The sequence below is a fragment of the Mchenga conophoros genome, linkage group LG14, assembly GCF_057382185.1.
Source record: "Mchenga conophoros isolate Kocher_MC1m ecotype Shallow Benthic linkage group LG14, M_conophoros_male_GT1.1, whole genome shotgun sequence".
NCBI classification, from domain to species: domain Eukaryota; kingdom Metazoa; phylum Chordata; class Actinopteri; order Cichliformes; family Cichlidae; genus Mchenga; species Mchenga conophoros.
Genome location: NC_140539.1, coordinates 18,176,004 through 18,194,839, shown reverse-complemented (window position 1 = coordinate 18,194,839; position 18,836 = coordinate 18,176,004). Strand labels below are relative to the sequence as shown.

Sequence of the window (18,836 nt, the reverse complement as noted above, 5' to 3'; positions counted from 1 at the left end):
CCTGTGATATACCAGTCAGGCGTGTGTCTCACAATCTAAATACCAAATTTCTAGATCAGAATAATTGTTTTTAAGTTTTGCTAAGTAAAATGAAGCAGCAGTGTCTATACTTATACTGTAAGCGATAGTAAACATCATCAGAACATGGGCACAGGAAAAGTGGATGCTCTTCCTGGCTTTTTTATTAGTAAAAAACTAACAAGAAGTCACAAGCAAAAGGACAACACACCATGGCACATGTTTAAACAAGGAAGGTTTATTCATCTTTGATTTATTATCAAAATAGACATCATTTTTTCAATCCACAAAAACTACATATTCAAAGAACCACATCAGCACAATATCAAACAGAACTGTCCCATGATGTTAAACAGACGCTGTCAATTCAGCTGTATAGTGGGCAATCATAATGAAACCGTTCATTAGAAGTTTTAGATTCAAGCTGCTTTTGGCCAGCAGATGTCACCAAACATGACTGTGTTGAAAAGCTCTGAGTAATGAAACGTTTTTCAATATGAGCTTCAATGCTTCAGAACAATATCAAACAGAACTGTCCCATGATGTTAAACAGACGCTGTCAATTCAGCTGTATAGTGGGCAATCAAACTGGAAGCACAACAAATACGGAGAAGCGGAGAAAGACACACAAGCTTAACACTGGAAACAAGGGGAGCATTGGGACATGACTTACTGGTGAGACCAAGAGTGTCCACTGTTTGTCCAACCAAACATCCAATAATTTCAAATCAACAAACCACTGCTGCACTGTGGTGATAGTTTGTAAACAGGCAAAAGCAGTCCAATGTGCAAAATTTGAAAGTTGCGTTTTATGGTCAGTTTATCCAGTTTGGCAAGCGATAACCAAAGATCAATTTTTATTGTTTCCTGCTGTTTCTCCTGCTCTGTCCCAAAGGCCCACTCCAGTTCATGCTGGACTGATACAAACCCTTATAGAAAATGGCCCTATACTTCTTCCTGCCTTACTTATAAAGATAAAGAACAAAAACAAAACAAAAAATTAAGCAATTATTGATAGGTTTGCCTAGCACAGACCTGTTGCTGAAATGAGACAATGCTACTACACCAGCAAAAACAAGACACAAGTCACCAAAGTTCTTTGGTAATCACGTGCACGAGGGAGAGAACTGTGATGAGCGCTGTTCCTGACGCTTGAACCCCAGTCACTCTCAGTTAGCTCCCCCGTAGTACTGCTCTTTACTGAAGTAACTCATGAATATGCATTAGTTCATTAACATATGACATCTTACATAGGCATACATGGGAACAAAGAGTACCAGTCTGTGTATACGTGTAGGTGTGTGTGTGTGTGTGTGTGTGTGGGTGACACAAATGACACAAAATCAAAGAATATTAACAAAACTCGAAAACACATGAACACTGGGTCACCAGACCCAGGACCATGACAGAAAGAGACTGGCCCCCGTCAATCGATCTTTCAAGAACTGTTTGCACACAAAGAATCCAGTATTTAAAAAAATGTGTGTAGGTCTTCCAAATATTATTGGGAGCACATCATCATGTATAATTTTGAACAGTATCCTTCTTTGTCATGAAACATGAAACCATGATGGTTGCCTCCAGCACCTGATGATATCGGTTTGACTCAACCCTGCACTGCTTTCTGCATTAGCGTTCAGTGACCGAGCAAAGAAAAGAAATGCACACAGTTTTTGTCTGAGTAGACACATTAAGACAAGAACAAACTGAACAAAAAGAATAATAAACCAGTGGTGGTTGAAAAAGTTTGCTTTTTAAAAATAAAAAACAAACATGTTAACTTGGAGTGACAAATTATAATTTGTTAGTTATGTTCAGGCACCTTGTATGTGTTCAGCTCACGGACTTTGCTATAGAAGTGTTGAATGTTTAGTGGTGTATAGACGTTGTGTTTTGACTGGTGAGCACAACTGCAACGGGAGAAACAGATTACTCAGAAAAGGTTTACTTGAAATTTTAAGATTACTTAGAAAAGTAGGAATAAAGAGTTTTGATTCACAACCAATTTGTTTGATGTCACAGACTGGGCACAGTTTTGTGCCTCTTCTATCCTCTCTGTCATAAGAAGCGTGCACAAAATCCTCAATGCAACTAAGAAGGAGGACCTCGAAAGGTGCATTGGTTTACAGCTGGGGTAGGGAACTCCAGACCTCAAGGCCCGGTTTCCTGCAAGGTTTAGATGTGTCCTTGATCCAACACAGCTCATTTAAATGGCTAAATTACATCCTCAACTTGTCTTGAAGTTCTCCAGAGGCCTGGTAATGAACTAATCATTTGAGGCCTGGAGTTCCCCACACTGGTTTACAGGGAGTGATTCACAAAATACAAAATGCCTCTTAACACTAAGAACTAAGCATGAAAAAGAATATATAACAATTCTGACTGCATAACAGCAGCAGGGTATGTAACATAAAACAGCACTGGATCAAAGGCAGTAAGGTGTACGCAGATCTGCTTCTGATCACCCTGAAGGTGAAGCCACTTTAAGAAACCCCTCAGAGGCCCAGAGCTTCTTTCCTCACGCTGCAACCCAACAGGACATTTCCAGCATCCACACACTCTGTCACACGCGGCGCTGAAAACAGAAAACAGATATTAAAATAATGAATGATGGAGAAAAGTTGACTGTAGCATGAAACTATTTTTAAAACATTTTATTCTTTAATTAGCGTGTTACTACCATTCTGAGCACGGAGCCATGAAACAGCTTTCATAGCCAGAAGCTCCCACTCGTCCTTTGCATCCATCTTGAAAGCAGGAAGCCAGAATGGTGGCCCACACTTCACTGTTGGCCTAATTGAACAAATCAAAGACAATAAAATAAAACACATAAAAACACGCTACATGATTTTACTTTCTTCAACCAGTAGTATTAAATATTTTTGGCTGCTTCCTTGTCACAAGGTGTCACCAAGATGTGTAGCTCTGCATATTTGATTTGGCCGATTATTACACTGGATGCTGTTCCTGATGTAATCACAAACTGTGATGCTCTAAAATAATGTGCTGAAATACTTTGTCAAGAACTGATGATGAGAAAAGTATTTTTGCTGTGTGTGGTTACTGTGTTTTATCTTCTGATATACAGATGTTTACTTTCATGCTGTGAGGCAAGCCTACGTTTAGTTTGACATCTTTTTGTTTGGTTTGGTCTGTGTCGTGCGTTGCTGTGTCTCCAGGAACAGATACGAAGTTCAACACAACACTGCTTTCTTTTCACAAACTGGACAAGAAAAACATCTAAAACCCTCGTTGGAGATAATAACTACATTCATGATACCTGTTAACTTTTTTTTAAGTCAGTCTTTCCGCACGAGGGTCTGCGAGCACTCGCGATAGAAAGGGCGTTTAACTAGTCACGTGACGCTTCTTACGCGTACAGCGCAATCCAGTCAGAGACTTTATCAGGTGATGATAATAAAACGGCAATTAAAAATCTATAAAAAAACAAACAAACAGTATATCATAGTAAAAAGAGCACCGCTGGAAATAAGAAAACATTTGCTGTTGCAGAAAACTCGGAGTGCGCTCTCAGTGCTGCTGTTTACTCCCAACGTGAGTCTCATTAAACATTTAAATCGTCTAAACATAATTTTAATGACTTGACACACGTCTACTAAAATTGAGCCTTCGCTTCTACAAAGATTCGCATTAATATGGCGACTCTGCGACCAGAAGCATCTGGATTATGTTGTCACGGATTATTATACACATTGGAAAACGCTCCGTTTTGTGAAACTGCATAGGTTATACTGTGTGTTTTTGACTGTGATCCGAAAACATTTTTTAAAAAAGACAATAATGAATCCGGAAATAAAAACCGATGATGTGACATTAGGAATGAACTAACTCATAAAGAACGGAATGGTTAAGATAAACCTGTGAGATATGAAAGTGTGGCGCTGGAGACCGCTAGTGAAGAATGATGTGTAATAGAAGCTTACTTCAATGGACAATGACTGTAGAAAACAGACGTGTGTATCCTGACAGGTTTCGTTTTCTTTTTCTTCCTCTTTATACTGTTTAGTGGCGGCTGGCAAACAGCAAAATGGTGCATTATCGCGACCAACTGGTGTGGAGTATCGAGAGATAACTGTCTCCTCTCTCCTGTTCCTCCCTGTGCTTCTCATTTTTTTATTTCCCTTTGTATTTTATAAAACCATCTCCCTTACCCCTCTTCCTCCCATTGCCTTTGCCACCTTTCTTTTATTTTGTGCCATATTCTACTCTTGATTGCTGTCCTACTAACACTGATTTCCATATCCATAATGGTCTCTTTGCAGCTTCCTTTGCTGTTCTGTCTGCCATAATCATTTCCCTTAACTCTATGATGCGCTGGTACCCATATGAGGTTGACCATAAGCCCCATCATAGTAATTCTATATAATGTTTGCTGAATCTCTATCAGAATGTCAGGTCTGCAATCTGAGTGACTGTCTTGCAAACTAACGAATGATGAACTTGAGTCTGAGCATATCACTGATCTTAGTGGTCTTGCATCGTCAGTCCACTAGACAGCCAACGGTATTGAAACTACTTCTCCCATGTACACTGATGAAACATCACTGATTCCTTTTCTTACTTATCAATATATATACTAAAAATAAAAATACAATAACAGTAAACAATGCAGAACACCAACATCAAAAATATAATAAAGTCAACAAGCAATAAAAAGAGAATTAATTTTTACTGTATATATCTTTCATTAATCAGCATAAATACCCCTATAAACATTTAGTTGGCCCAGATGTAGAAATTGTTCAAAAGAAAATTCCAATAAATTCTGATTATATAGCACTCATAACAGGGTATATAATACAACAGCGAATTGAAGGCAGTATGGTGTAATTAGATCTGCTTCTGTTGACTAGCCCCAAAGGTTAAGCCACTTTGAAAACAAGATGTAAAAATCAAAAGTGGCTTTATTGCTGAAGTTAGATTAAAAAAAAAATACAACAACCACACAGTCTACGCAGAAACCACAAACTCACAAGCGAGGCTCGTTTGGCTTGTAAGAAAGAACATTGAAAATGTCTGGCTATTATCTTTAATGGTCTTTGAGCTATTCGTGTTCAAACATTGCTGCAGATGTGAATGTGCAAAGAAATAGTGTGTGTGTGTGTGTGTGTGTGTGTGTGTGTGTGTGTGTGTAGTTTATTGAAAACTAAAGTTTCACTGCAAACATTGCACATGTTCAAACTTTACTATAAAAATTTTTTTCACAGTATTTCTTCTTGTAAATTAGTGACTGTGCACCCACCCAATACTATGTGACACTTTATCCTAGGACATGGCAAACATTAGCTCAATCCATTAGCTCCATTTATTAAAACTTTACTGAAAAGATTCTGTGCTTTTGGCCTGCAGGGCCAGAAAGATTATCTGGACAGTTTTACTGCAGGTCCCTGTTCTTGTAACAGTGTTTACACTATGAATCACAGACTGACTGTGCTAGTTCCTTGTAGATGAGGACCTGGGCAATTGGGTATATTGCCTGTACTATACAATATGGCTTAAGTGCTAAAATGTTAATGTGCATACCTTTTATTATTCAGCATACACAATTTTTCCCAAACATTTAGTAGTCTGTCAGATTATAGAAATATATATATATTTATTGAGTTGCATTAGATTTCATAGCATTTCTATCTAAACATTAAGCAGACAGATAAACCTGATTACAAACTATGACAAATCCTGTAAATAAAACATTCACTCCACTATAAGATAAAATTAGGACTTTGTCTAGAGGCATAAAAAGTTAACTTTGATTTGGGACTGTAACACAAGCATTTTGAATTAGAACCTTTTTCAGAAGAACAACATGAAGTGGAATGTATAAAAACAAGTAAAAAGTAACAAATTATGAACAACATCACCATATGGTGATGGAAAACAGGAATAAAAACATACAATTTAAATGAGTTGCCATAATAACTGCTTGTTTTTTGAAACAATTCTGATTACATAACAATTACAGTAGGGTAAATAGCACAATAATGAATTAAAAGCCATATGGCATGATTTGCCAATCCTGAAGGTGAATCCACTTCGAGAAAACCTAGAGTCCCAGATCTTCTTTCTTTATGCTGCAACCCAACAGGACATTTCCAGATTCCACACACTCTGACACACATGGCGCTAAAATGTAAACGTAAGTTATTATATGAATAAGGTGAGGGCTGATTTTTTTTGTGGTTTCAAACAGTGTTTAAAAGAATACTTGATTTGATATTATCATTGTTTCTACCATTTTGAGCATGGATCCATGAGGCAGCCTTCATAGCCAGAAACTCCCACTCATCCTTTGCGTCCACCTTGAAAGCATGAAGCCAGACCAGAGCCAGAATGGTGGCCCACACTTCACTGTTGGCCTAATTCATCAAATGAACACATTAAAATCATGATCTCACTTTCTACAACTTTGCTAACATAAAGTAAAATAGGGCACTGAAATGTTCAGTAGAAGTTCTGACTGATGAGAAAACACTCTGCAGTGCAGCTCCGTGGATAGTTAGGAGTCATTACAACCAATATTTTATCCTCTAATATTTACAGATTTGTTTTCATGCAGCAAGGCAGGGGCTACATTTAGTTTACTTCTTTTTGTTATGTTTGTTATATTGTACTCCCATGTTTTTAATTGCGTCCTATGTTTTTTTGATCAAATTATCCAATCAATTTTGTTTTAAATCTCATATTATCATTTTGTGTTATTACGTAAATTGACAGCCAGTGTTAACTTTGAGAGAAAATGTTGATTTAGTTTTAGTCAGTTGTTTTACTAAACATTTATTTTTATTTATAATTTAGCCATCTAAATTCAGATGTGGTCAGCTAAATATTATGAGATTATAGTAGATGTAGTTTATTCAGCTGATTAAAATCTAATGTAAAGTGTAAAGCTTTGATGTGTTTTTGCTGGTAAGAGATGCTCCAAATGGTTTACAAAGCATCTTATTTTCTTTGATATCACATGCAAAACCTGTCCAGGTCTTCTTTTCCTTCCGAGTTTTTAACTTTTATCATGTTTTGATGATAAACAGGGAGCATGGGAGTTTCCTCCTGCTTGTCGGTGGCAGATCAAATTGTGGGTGTCTAACTAATCTAACAAGGAGATTCCTTCTGATTTTATCACTTCCAAATTCGTCTCACCTTCCTACACAACTTAAGTTCTGATTGGATTTCGTCTCTCTAGAAAATTTTCATCTCGTTTTTATTCGTCAGTGAAACTGTTAATACATTTCAAGTTTTTGTCTTCCTGCGTTCGTTTTTATTGTGTTTTGTTTTTCCCCTCACAAAGGTTATTGATGAAAATTATGACAAAAATGATTAGTCAGCAAAATTCGGCCCACCGTTCTGGGTTTGATCTTTTCCACCTGCTCACTGGTCTTTCCCAGTGCAGTAGCCAGATCTGGATCAAGCAGCCAGGAACCAGACGCCTTCTGGAGGGAGACTAAGTGCATGAAAGGGTCTCTGGGTAGTTGCTTGGGCAACGCAACTGGAAAATCAAAGATTAAACAAAAACCAGACCTCAATATGGTGATAGATAAGAAAACACAATTCTACATGACAGAGGAAAGCAAAAATGTAACAAACAGTGTACATAAGGCTTCCACACAGCAAATTAAGGGTTTTAAACAGAAACTGAAGAAAGACTAAAACTGGAAAGAAAAAAAAGATAGCTTTATTTTTTTTCAATGTGTATACCACAAATAGGTTGATATTATTAATGTTTTTATCAAACAATAGCTTCTGAATGTAAACAGCAAGTAGATTTGAGATGACGCACACACATACTGAGGATCATATAATTTCCTCTGTGGGTATTATATGAGCCATATTTATAGAACAAATATTTTTTGGAGCTTACAGTCAGCTTTTTTCGTACCCAACATAGATTTTACTGTAAGGTAGGCATTCATCACCATGATGTTTACATAAAAACAGTATATTTAAAATATTATATTTGAATTTGTTCAAATATTGTTTAAAAGTTGGGTCAAGACATTTGCTGAAGAATTTGTCATTAATTGGACTTAAAGGGACTTTCATAGTTTTTACTCTTTTCTACAGAAAAAACTTCCAAACTATAAAGTGACACATTAACACCTCCTACGGCCCACGTGTACACATATGATCTAAATCCTCTCTAAATCCCACAAAGACATGGCAGCTGGAAATACAAACCACATATAGAGAGACTTGTAAAGAAACTGAGACTTAAACTTCGTTTTTTCTTCCGTAATAAACAGTGCTTTTCTTTTGCAGTAAAAAAAAACGTCTTGTCACTGCAACCTTTTTATCTGTGTTAGATTATGGTGACATTCTGTATATGAACGCTTCTTCTTCATGTCTTCTAATGTTGGACACGATGTATCATGCTTCCTTGAGGTTTATTACCAACTGTAGATATCTGACCCATCACTGTGACTTGTACTTAAGAGTAAAATGGCCTTCTTTGGCCATTAGAAGACAGGGGCATTGGTACACTTTTATTTATAAAGCTATGCTAGGATTGCTGCCTCCTTATATTTGTACTTTGGTCACAAGGACAAATAGTGGTTCTTACTCCTTGCGTTCAAATGATCAGCTGCTGCTGTCTGTTCCCCTTGTCCGCACAGAGTTGGGTAAGAAAGCCTTTGTCCACTGCGCGCCTTTTTCAGGTAACCTGTTACAGAAAGACTGGAAATTGACTGAACTGTTGTCTTTAAATGTTTTTAAAACTAAACTCAAAGGCCTACAGACTGCCTCAATAATGTGTAATTGTTTTGTGTAATTGTTTAACTTTGTTTGTTCGTATGTATTTGTTTGGAAATGTGCTGCCTCTTGGCCAGGACTCCCTTGAAAAAGAGGTTTTTGATCTCAACGGGACATTCCTGGTTAAATAAAATAAAAATACAAGTTTCAGATTTGAAATCACAGTTTTAACACAATCTTAAATTTGACATAACAATTTAACATTTAAAATATGACTAAATAAGAAAATGACTTTCACACAGGTGGAATCACGGACGGAAGATGAACTCTGTATTAAAATGTAGATAAAAATGAGACATTTCAAATCCTTTAACTTGTTTTGACCAGTTACCCATCCCACATTTCATTTTAGAACTTTAGATAGCTTGTCTTAAACTTCCATTCAGCTTGTACTTACAGTCATGCAGGGAACGATTTCAGGTTTTTATTAAGAAATAAAAACAATTACTGGATTGTGATTTTACTGCGCAGATGTGTGGTGTTCTGTCATTCACTCTTTACTTACCCCCACGCCGCGGATTACCGTTTTTCTTTCCATCTACCATGAAATCAAGATGAAAAACATGGAATCAGCAATTTCATAATAGTAAATGAAAAAGAACAAATAAAGTACAGACATTATAAACAGCCCAATACAATGACTATGATAGCAAATACTGCTGATGCTGTCCATAGAGCATTTCATATTTAAAATTTTCAAGTTAAACAGAGTAAAACAGAAAACATTTATTTTTAGAAATGCACTGATGTGCAGATGTGTGTTACACTGACATTCAGCTTTTACTTACACGTATCTGGTATTGAACACATTGCCCTGCAGGAGCCAACCAGGATGTTAAAAAATGAGATTAAAATCTTTTATAAGAATTTTTTCAAAGGGCGTTTTTCATGTCATTGATTTAAACACTGATTAAATGTATGGGATCTTCATGTGGTCAGTCCGGATGCTTGCTCACCTACCTCCATGGTCCCTGCAGTATTTACAAAGCTTGATCACCATGCTTGATTTGTCAGATTGTTTAATTATTCATTGTTCTTCTGTGTTTAGTTTCTTCCTATCAGTATTTTTGATTCTTTGTAACAAACCCTTTGAAGAAAACAAGCCACATTTTGCTTTAACTGGCATGTTTTTGGATTCTGACTTCAGGAACCTCTAAACTGGTTCTAATGTTCTGCTCCAAGTTATCATTGAAGTACTTTTATTCATGTTCATCCGCCTTTGTCTTCAGGTTGTGTGTGACAATTAGTTTTTGCTTTTGTAGTAACAAATGTATAATTCCTCTAATACTCTTCATACTCAAAACTAAAATCTTCTGATTGCTATTTTTTAAAAATACGGGGATACTGCCGTGTCTCTCTGCTCTTAACATTATCACTGCCCTGCTTTCATTCACTCAGCTGCAGGTATACATTAAATCTCAGGGATGCAGCAAACGTCCATGCACACACGTACCTTCCAACGCCAATAACTCTGCTTTGTACTTACCTCTTCTTATAGGATGACCATGCAATACTGATCCAAATCTTAGTGTCACTTTAAGATAAAAAAAAAAAAAAAGAGTGAGGGTATGAGGTCTGGATTGGACAGGAAGAAATGCAAAAATTGTTTGTTGTACTTTCATTCAGGTTTTTACTTCTTGCTAGTTTCTGATCTTTGGAGATCACTTTGGAAAACAAGCAACTACTACCTAACTACTTTGTTTTTAAGTTAAGTTTTTTAGGATTTAGAATTAACTCTATTATTCTGCAATTAAAGCAGTCATTACATTCACCTCATTGAAGTTCAGCCATCTTTATCTTCAGAGCTGTGGCTCACAGAGTTTTAGTTTGGGGATTTAAAATAAACTCACTGGGTGTCGGAATATTTCTGCGCACAAGAGGTCCTTGGATCACCCTGCTGTTGTCTTTGTTGACAGCAATGAAGGCAGTGAAAGAACTGCTCACTCCTGATTGGACACTGAGCCGCACCAACTTTTTCTTCACTTCTCCATCTTGCTGTCCTCTACTCTCTCTCTCCTCCAACTCCAGTGAGCGAATCAGAGTACGAGCACCCAACCTGTGGACTGTTAATCTGCAGACATGACACAAAAAAAACATCTTCTGTTCTAATGTCTATCATTTTACTAGATTAACTTATCAGTAACTTTGTCTATACCACTGCATCCTCTTCAGGGTCCTACAGAGGTGAAGTTTAATCCACCACTTTGGTAAAGAATCACAATGATAACATACCAAGTTTATCTGAAGACAGTAGAGTGATCCAATATATTCAAGGATACAAACATACATACATTGAAATGCATGCATGCATTCATGAACTTTAGTTAATCAAGTTTAGTTCTTAAACATTATAAAGTGTTTACTGTTAAGGTTTTCTTTGCCGCACAAAAAAGGAATGTACAAAACAAAAGGAGAACAATGCCGGTCCGTACAAAGACAGACTTGATGAAAAGTCAAAGAAAAGATACGAGGAAAAAATCAAAGGAGTGAAAGGGTCAGACCCTTACGAGCACACAGAATGGACAAAAGACGTTAGCGTGCTGCCCAACTTTCACCACGCTCAGATTTATAATTATACGGTTCTTGGAGTGAGCGCATACACTCATGAAGTTTAGTAACTTCAGGTCACTGCAACAAGCCCAGGTACAGTTTACCGACGGATGGGTACAGGACCTTGAAATGCACCGTGTAGAACGAAAGGACCATCGTAAGAACAAAGGTAAGTTTACCAGTCTCACAAACCGTCGTCATAAACACACATTCGTTAACCGTTTATTAATAGGACCTTTGAGCTCAACGGTAATTAATTAGTAGTGGAAATAATTTCTGGTAGCATCACAGAAATGTAGCAGTGACAATAATATTGTATGTTGTAATCGCACCGGACAATTAGTGATACAAAACAACTGTTTTATCTTGTGAATAAAAGTATATGTTTTTGTCAATGTACCATAATAACAGAAGCGAAACGCTTCTGCCCAGGGGGCATCTGACAAGGATGCCCCCTGGGCGCCTCCTGGGTGAGGTGTTCCAGGCATGTCCCACCGGGAGGAGGCCCCGGGGCAGACCCAGGACACGCTGGAGAGATTATATCTCTCGGCTGGCCTGGGAACGCCTTGGCATTCCCCCGGATAAGCTGGAGGAGGTGGCTGGGGAGAGGGAGGTCTGGGCCTCTTTGCTTAGGCTGCTGCCCCCGCGACCCGGCCTCGGATAAAGCGGATGAAGATGGATGAAGATGGATGGACAATTCACTATTTATGCACAATAAATAAAGGAGCATAGCGCGACAATTTCTGTTCAGCGCCAGACTTGCTTGTAACCTATATCACCAATTATGTTAAGAAAAATGACGCATTAACTACTACAAAACTCTGACCTTTGTGGGAATGCTTGGAGCAGACTAACATGTGAGCTGGAGTGTTCTGAGACGTTATATTTGGTATATCCAGACCATCCGTCGGCTCTTACTTCGGAAACATGGCTTAAAAAATTTCTCTTCAACGACGTAATCCGATAAAAAGCAAAAAACAATCTCTTTACCCGTCGGCTTCCCGTGGCTGTCATGCGACCGGCTATTGCAGTTAATAATACAACAGCTTCTTGCCATTTTTTGGGTTTCTTTTTATCGCTGTGTAACTGAGTTCAATTGAAGTACCTCTTGCCACAAGTTCCCAGAATCCTTTGCGGTTTTACCCCTGAATGACATCACATTTTCAATCTTTATCCTGGTGGGCTTGTCTCTAGTCAAAATGCCCGGGCCGATTTTTTGTCCCAGTCCAGCCATGGCTGCAACTGGAATATTAAATGAGTAAACCCTATTGTCAGAATATCAAACATAGAAATACACTGTAATTCATCATTGTTTCTAATGATGTATAGATGGAAAAAAAGGATGTGGTAAAACCAGGTCATAAAAATATCAAAGATATGCACAGTAATATGTTTGTGCATCTTAAATAAAGTAAACCAAACCAAAAGGGTGCTGTTGTTATTAAACTTTGTTTTACCCAGTGTCCTCTGCAGGTCTGAAACTGAAGTGCAGCTGGTTCTCAGAGGGATGACCTGCCAGGCTGTACTTCACCGTCACACAGCCCTCTGCTGCCTCTGAGCTCTGACACAGCATCACAGGGTCAGAAGTCACGTTAATTACTATCATCAAATATCTAAACAACAAAACGAGAAGATGCTGCTCTTACCTGTCCAGTAAGCTGGGCATAAATCAGTGACCTTTGACCCTGGAAAAGTGCAGTGATTGGTGGAGAGAGGACAGTGACAGACACTTCCTTTGGTAAATCCCATGTGACTGAGAAGTCGACCACAGTCGGCTGCAAAGCAAATCGCAGCGACTGCATCACCTGAAAAATAAAGAAAAACTCTCCAAATATACATCCTATACATATAACAAATATGTATCTGCTGCAATCTTTAATGTGACTTCTAATTGTGTTTCATGTCTTACTTTTGCTTGCATCCTGTCAGTCCCTGTGATGAACTGAGCATGACCTCCTCCTTCCTTTGCCATCCCATTGATGAGAGCAGAACTGGCCCCTTCCCCAATCCCAAAAGAGAAACACCTGCAATACAACAGTTTTCTTTAAGTACACAGAGGACATGTATTGTGTAGATATAGTTGTGGGTTTGTGGTTTCACCTGTGGGAATCTGAGTTCCTCTTCACCAGATCTAGCACTTCTTTGGTGTTTCCCACCTCTCCATCAGTAAAGACAAACAGCTAGAGAGGAGAGTTGGCACATGAAGACATAACATCAGACCCAGAAACCCACAGCTTGTTCTGAGAGCTGAGTTAGGTTTCTGTCAAAGGAAAATTGTACATAGTGTATCCAGCTACATGAAATATGCTGGATTTTATGGATCACTAAGCAATCCACATGTCTACATGACTTTTCACATAAACTCTTGTGTGATAAACTTATTTAGCAACTAACCGCTTCCTGTTTTCTGAGAACAGACTTAGAGAAGAGGAACCTCAGCTCTGAGTTCCCGGAATAACTTTGTTACCTTTGTACACACACAAGCTTGTATAAATAAAGAACGCAGTAGGTCTAACCCGCCGCAAGGGTCTAAAGAAATAAACACGTGAAATAGGTTGAGTTCGCCGAAAGGAACTAAATTTAGACTGGTTTCAGAAGTAGCTGAAAGTACTTTGTGACAAATTATAAAAACGAGTGAATGTCTATGTCTATATGTGTTTTGGAAGTAAGTTGATTTTACAGCACAAATAAACTGCTGAACTACTTCCATCTTTGTGTATCCTGCAAAAGCCCACGTACTGGTGACAAAGGGGAAAGGTTGAGTTCCGCCTCATAAAACTGACACCGCTCCGTGAATCGCGCGGAGTAGAAGGGCGTGTCAGCCACCACCCCCGAGTCAAGTGTACCAGAGAAGGCTCTGCAGTTCTGTGACAATGGGGAATCAGCCCACCAAACTCACTGCTGACGAGCAGTGGCTAGAAAAGAAATGTCCAGGCGCCGGACAAATCAGTGCTTGTAGATGGAGAAATCCTAAGAAAACAAAATGTCCCACTTGGGAAGGGAAATGCAGCCCCTCAGTGCTAACACAGCTGAAGGAGGCTCTTTAAAAGAATTAGGAGAGAAAGGAAAGGAAAACGCACGCAAGAATCACAATACTTCCAGGCCTGGAAAGAAGAAGCAGTTAGGCGAGACGAAAACAAAAAGAAAAAAACAAGAGAAAAAAGATAAATAGTCAGAAAAACAGAACTTAACTGCCAGTATAGTAAAACCAGAAGATGAGACACTGTGCAGTCCTCGCAATCCTTTTATTAACGTCAGAGTTAGGCAAGCGGTAAGTAAGGTTAGGTTTCAAGGAAGTCTTGAGGAAACTGATCCAAGCCAGTGTGTGCATTACCTGTCTAGGCTGACTGGGAATGCAAGGCTGAGTGTAAATATGTTTGAGGGGCTCCAGGATCGCTGTTCCTCCAAGATTAGCCTGGATCTGCTCAACGCTCTTCAGGGCCTCTTCCATGGTCTGCTGAGTGTACTCCACACTCTTACTGCCATCACACAGACACCAATACACACGCATGTAACACAAAAGACACAAAAACATGAAAGGAATAATTGTGTTGGGCTGACAGATCTGAGCCTTACGGGAAGATGTGTTCATATCTGGACCCAAAACCATAGATGTTAAAATAGCATCCCATTGGTAAGCTCTTCAACAGGAGCAGTAGAGTATCCTTAAGAGAACAGGGAAAAGATGGTGAGTCCACCGTGTGAGAGGAACACTATAAAAAATTTATGACTGTAAGAACAGATACCTTGGCACTGCGGATCCGAGTATTACTCATACTTCCAGATCGATCCATTAAGAACACAAACTCTCCACATGAAGCCACTGAAGACATCACAGACTGGGAGAACTCAGGGTACAGACTCACCATCACCACTGGATCACCCATCAGAGAGCCTGAAAAACATTACGGACAGAAAAATAACCAAAAATAGTTTTTGCTGTTTACTCCAACATCTTTAACTACTGAGTTAAAGAAGACGGATAATGATTTTTTTTTTTAAATTTCAAAACAGCAAATCTCATTTCCACTCACCCGGCTCAGCAGAGGCCTGTCCTGCCTCCACCACAGCGGTGGGCTGGTGGGCGTCTTTGTAATAAATCAGCAGTTCAACATCTCTGTCAAACTTGTGTCCTGCAGCCAGCTTGACCTGCACACCACAAACACATTCATATTTAGTTCTCAGTTATAAGTACAGAGCAGACACAGCAGCATTCTACCTACCGTGGCCTGGGTTTGATCAGTGTTGAGGTACTGGAGAGGGTCCAGGGAACAGTTGGACTCTACTTTAGAGATTGGACGAGGAGAGGACACTCGGGCAGAGAAAGGCAGAGTGTAGGGCACCAGAGAGGCTGGAACATAAACCACCTCGAAAGATTTACATTTCTTACCTGTAAACAAATGTGACTGATTAGAAGTAAACATTTTTTTTTCTTCTTTTTTTTTACAGCTGTAACTTCAGCAGAAAGAGAACTGCAGGTATGATGAGGGTCAGTCAAATGTTTTCTTTCAATATTCTTAAAGGACAGCACCAGTACAGAATGGCATGTCCATCCTCCAATCACTTTATAAATTCCATATTTCAAACAAAAGATTGGCAGTCATGTGATTCCGAAGAGAGTTAATTCAGGTTAACACTAAGATATATTCTCAGTTATAAGCAGAATATGTATAACAGAATAGAAAAGTGATCCAGGTCGAGAAAATGAAAAATATGCTCATCTGTAACCAAAATTTATGTAGAAACTCCTTCATTGAGGTATTCATGTTTAAACTTTTCAAAAAAAAAAAAACATGTGCCTGGAAGTGGGTTGACAGAGCATTTCATACATTTAAACAATTTACAATAATTTTATAAGATTCATTATATATATTCCAACTTTATATCATAAACATTTCAGCTAAATCTGTTTTGACAGAATTTTTTCTTTTAGCCAGTACATGTTTATATTTGTCCAAGAGTATAGATTCTGATTTGTTTTGATAGTAAGAAAGACCAGTATACACATATACTGGCTTTTATTTTTAAACATCTTTTAGATATTTATGTTCAGAGATCTTGATGCATTCTCAGTCATCCAGGTAAGTAAATCTCCAAAGGTTGATTCTGTTCATCTGGACGTAGCGTTTTCAGTGGGAGAAACGTTTCGTCACTCATCAAAGTGACTTCTTCAGACTTCAGCTGTTGATCAGTGGTCATGAGAATTTGCATAATCATGATGAAGGAACTGTTGAGCTAGTTAATAGGTATGCCCTCGTTGTCATCTGTTGTGATTTTATTTTGAAAGGATGCTTCCTGTTATGCTGCAGAGTGCACGTGAGAGTTCAATAATAAAAACTAAGTGTTGTTCCGGTGAAAAGCCGATGCCCCACGTGTGATTATTCCTCCGTCTAGACAATATAAGTATCTTCAATATTCATGCAGATTCCGCTGGAAGACCCGTCTCTGCTAACAGGAACTGACCTCCCAGCCCATTGTTCCTTCAGTGGTGCTGGTTTCAGTCATTATGCAAATGTACTGTCAATAAGGTTGGGGAAACCTGCAGTCAGGTGAGACTGAAGAAGTCACTTTGATGAGTGATGAAACGTTTCTCTCGCTGAAAACGCTACAACCAGATGAACAGAATCAACCTTCATGTTCAAACATTGCTGCAGTTTCAATGTATGAAAAAAATACCATTTAAGTAGGTGCACGAGTCATTTTTCAAAAATATGTATGTTGAAAAGTATTTTAGTTATAAAACAAAATTTTGACTGCAATAATTATAGCTGCTCAAATTTTGTATCATAAAAATTTTATTCAAATCAGTGACAATCAAGCAGAAAAGATTCTACAAATTGCCCAATTTGAGATGGAATGACTTACAGTAGTTATTTTTCGGTTAACATGTAAATAATTCCATGTAATATCTTACTTATTTCCACATATGTAGTTATGAAACCTTTTACATGTTTGAATTTGAGGGTTTCTGCTAGTGTCAAGTGTTTTTCGTACCCCGATATTTGAGGTTGTTGTTAAGACTGCTTTCATCCTTCATGGATTTTTGAGTTGAAACATAACTTTGACTGTGTTAACTATATAAGACACTTTCTTTAATGTTTATTCTGGAAGTTACATTTAATTTAAACAGACTTTCATTTGACTATTCAATAGTAATATTATTCAAACTGAATTAACATGAAAGACTAGATTTTTGTAGTTCTGAGTTTTTATACTTTAATTTTTCATTTTTTTTAAAGAACTACACAAAGACAAACACGAAATGTATGACATTGCAGACTGTATTTCTGCTATTTGTCCCTCTTTTCAAATACTGTTTTTAATTAGATATTATCTCTATCACAAACAATATGTGAAGCAAGATATTATGTGCCATTATAACCAGTAACCAGTTACATTAAAATATTACAAAATCCAAACGTGGTCAGAGAGAAAACAGAAGTCTCTTTGAATCAGTTCCTCGTTCCTTTTGGAGAGTTAGCAGACTGGAGAAGTTCATCTTTGTACCTGTGAACCAAGAACATTATTTTAATGCTAATAGGAACATCTTAATAGTTAGTTAAATTTTAATTGCATTATTAATTTGATTACTTATGCACAGTTTTCCAGTCATACAGTTTTTTTTTTTATAGTGAGGTGTTTTCATTTTGTTTTCTTGTTTCTTTTCCTAAGGGAATGGTTTGTCACTTGTCAGCATTGTCAGCTAACAGTGAATACTCTTGGTATTATAGTAGATATTTAGTTAGGCTTAAGATCTCTGTGTTTGAAAGCAGACAGGCAGCATAAATAGTGCTTTAAACTGGTCCAATTTATGTTGTGAAATTGTTACATGGTGGAGGAATGTGTTTTTCTTATGTGTATGTGTGGTGGGTGAGGTGGGCAGAATCGTCACCGCATACCACTGTTTTGATGACAGGTAACAGCTAGCCTGAAGCGCCTTCCGGTTTAGTTCTTCCTGTTGTTTGCATCATCGAATTAAAAATAAAGAGCAACACCCCAACCACCACCACCCCAACACACACACACACACACACACACACACACACACACACACACACACACACACACACACACACACACACACACAGATGTCTCTCTGTAAATGCGGTTGTCTGTTGCAGCACAACCACATTTCTTTATATCACGATAAAAACATATAAACAAAATTAATAAAGAATTTCAATGTGACAGCCAGGTTGCTATCCTTAGTCTTAAGGTTTTCGTGTCAGTGTGCAGTAATGTGTTGCTGAGCAGCAAGTGATCAGGCTGCTTAAATAAATGCACGGTAGGAGCTTACCTCTAAAGCCCAACATGTGTGTCAGATGTCAGATGGTTTACTGCCGTCCCCGTTTGTAAATATTAAAGGCCAAAGTGTTCACACAGCACAGACTCAACTGATATGTCACCTCTATCTGATATTCTCCACTTACTTGTTGAGATGTGGGTGGAGCTTTTTTCGCAGCCTTAGCTCTGAGAACACAGTCATCAGGACCTGAACCCTGCGT

General features: G+C 38.2%; 1 protein-coding gene and 1 long non-coding RNA gene across 3 annotated transcripts; both read right to left on the bottom strand.

Moving 5' to 3' along the window:
* Nucleotides 1–306: 306 nt before the first annotated feature.
* Nucleotides 307–4,046, bottom strand: LOC146559576 (uncharacterized). Its single transcript, XR_014888361.1, has 3 exons — nt 3,963–4,046; nt 2,699–2,811; nt 307–2,593 (listed from the first exon to the last, which is right to left on the bottom strand). It is a non-coding gene; the product is annotated as an uncharacterized LOC146559576 (long non-coding RNA).
* A 293-nt stretch (nt 4,047–4,339) lies between these two features.
* LOC146559575 (von Willebrand factor A domain-containing protein 5A-like) lies at nt 4,340–18,742 on the bottom strand. 2 transcript variants are annotated; one of them, XM_085245668.1, is made up of 17 exons: nt 18,629–18,742; nt 15,555–15,721; nt 15,366–15,480; nt 15,078–15,226; nt 14,908–14,996; nt 14,666–14,810; nt 13,432–13,511; nt 13,241–13,355; nt 12,978–13,136; nt 12,789–12,892; nt 10,632–10,852; nt 10,268–10,315; nt 9,287–9,319; nt 8,594–8,692; nt 7,377–7,522; nt 6,272–6,395; nt 4,340–6,162 (listed from the first exon to the last, which is right to left on the bottom strand). In XM_085245668.1, the coding sequence occupies exons 1-17, from the start codon at nt 18,642–18,644 to the stop codon at nt 6,083–6,085; spliced, it is 1,890 nt and encodes a 629-aa protein (XP_085101794.1). In that variant the 5' UTR covers nt 18,645–18,742; the 3' UTR covers nt 4,340–6,082. The 2 variants fall into 2 exon arrangements, with proteins under 2 accessions (XP_085101794.1, XP_085101793.1); XM_085245667.1 differs by lacking the exon at nt 18,629–18,742 and having other exon boundaries at nt 15,555–15,855.
* Between the last annotated feature and the right edge of the window lie 94 nt (nt 18,743–18,836).

Bases quoted from the DNA above. Each gene is read 5' to 3' on its own strand.
- LOC146559575 (XM_085245667.1), bottom strand. From the start codon at position 15,755: ATGTTTACTTCTAATCAGTCACATTTGTTTACAGGTAAGAAATGTAAA. The intron at 14,811-14,907 runs GTAAGGCTCAGA...GTGTGATGGCAG, and splicing joins AGATATGAACACATCTTCCC to TAAGAGTGTGGAGTACACTC. The intron at 10,316-10,631 runs GTGAGTTTATTT...TTTATCTTAAAG, and splicing joins CAGAAATATTCCGACACCCA to TGACACTAAGATTTGGATCA.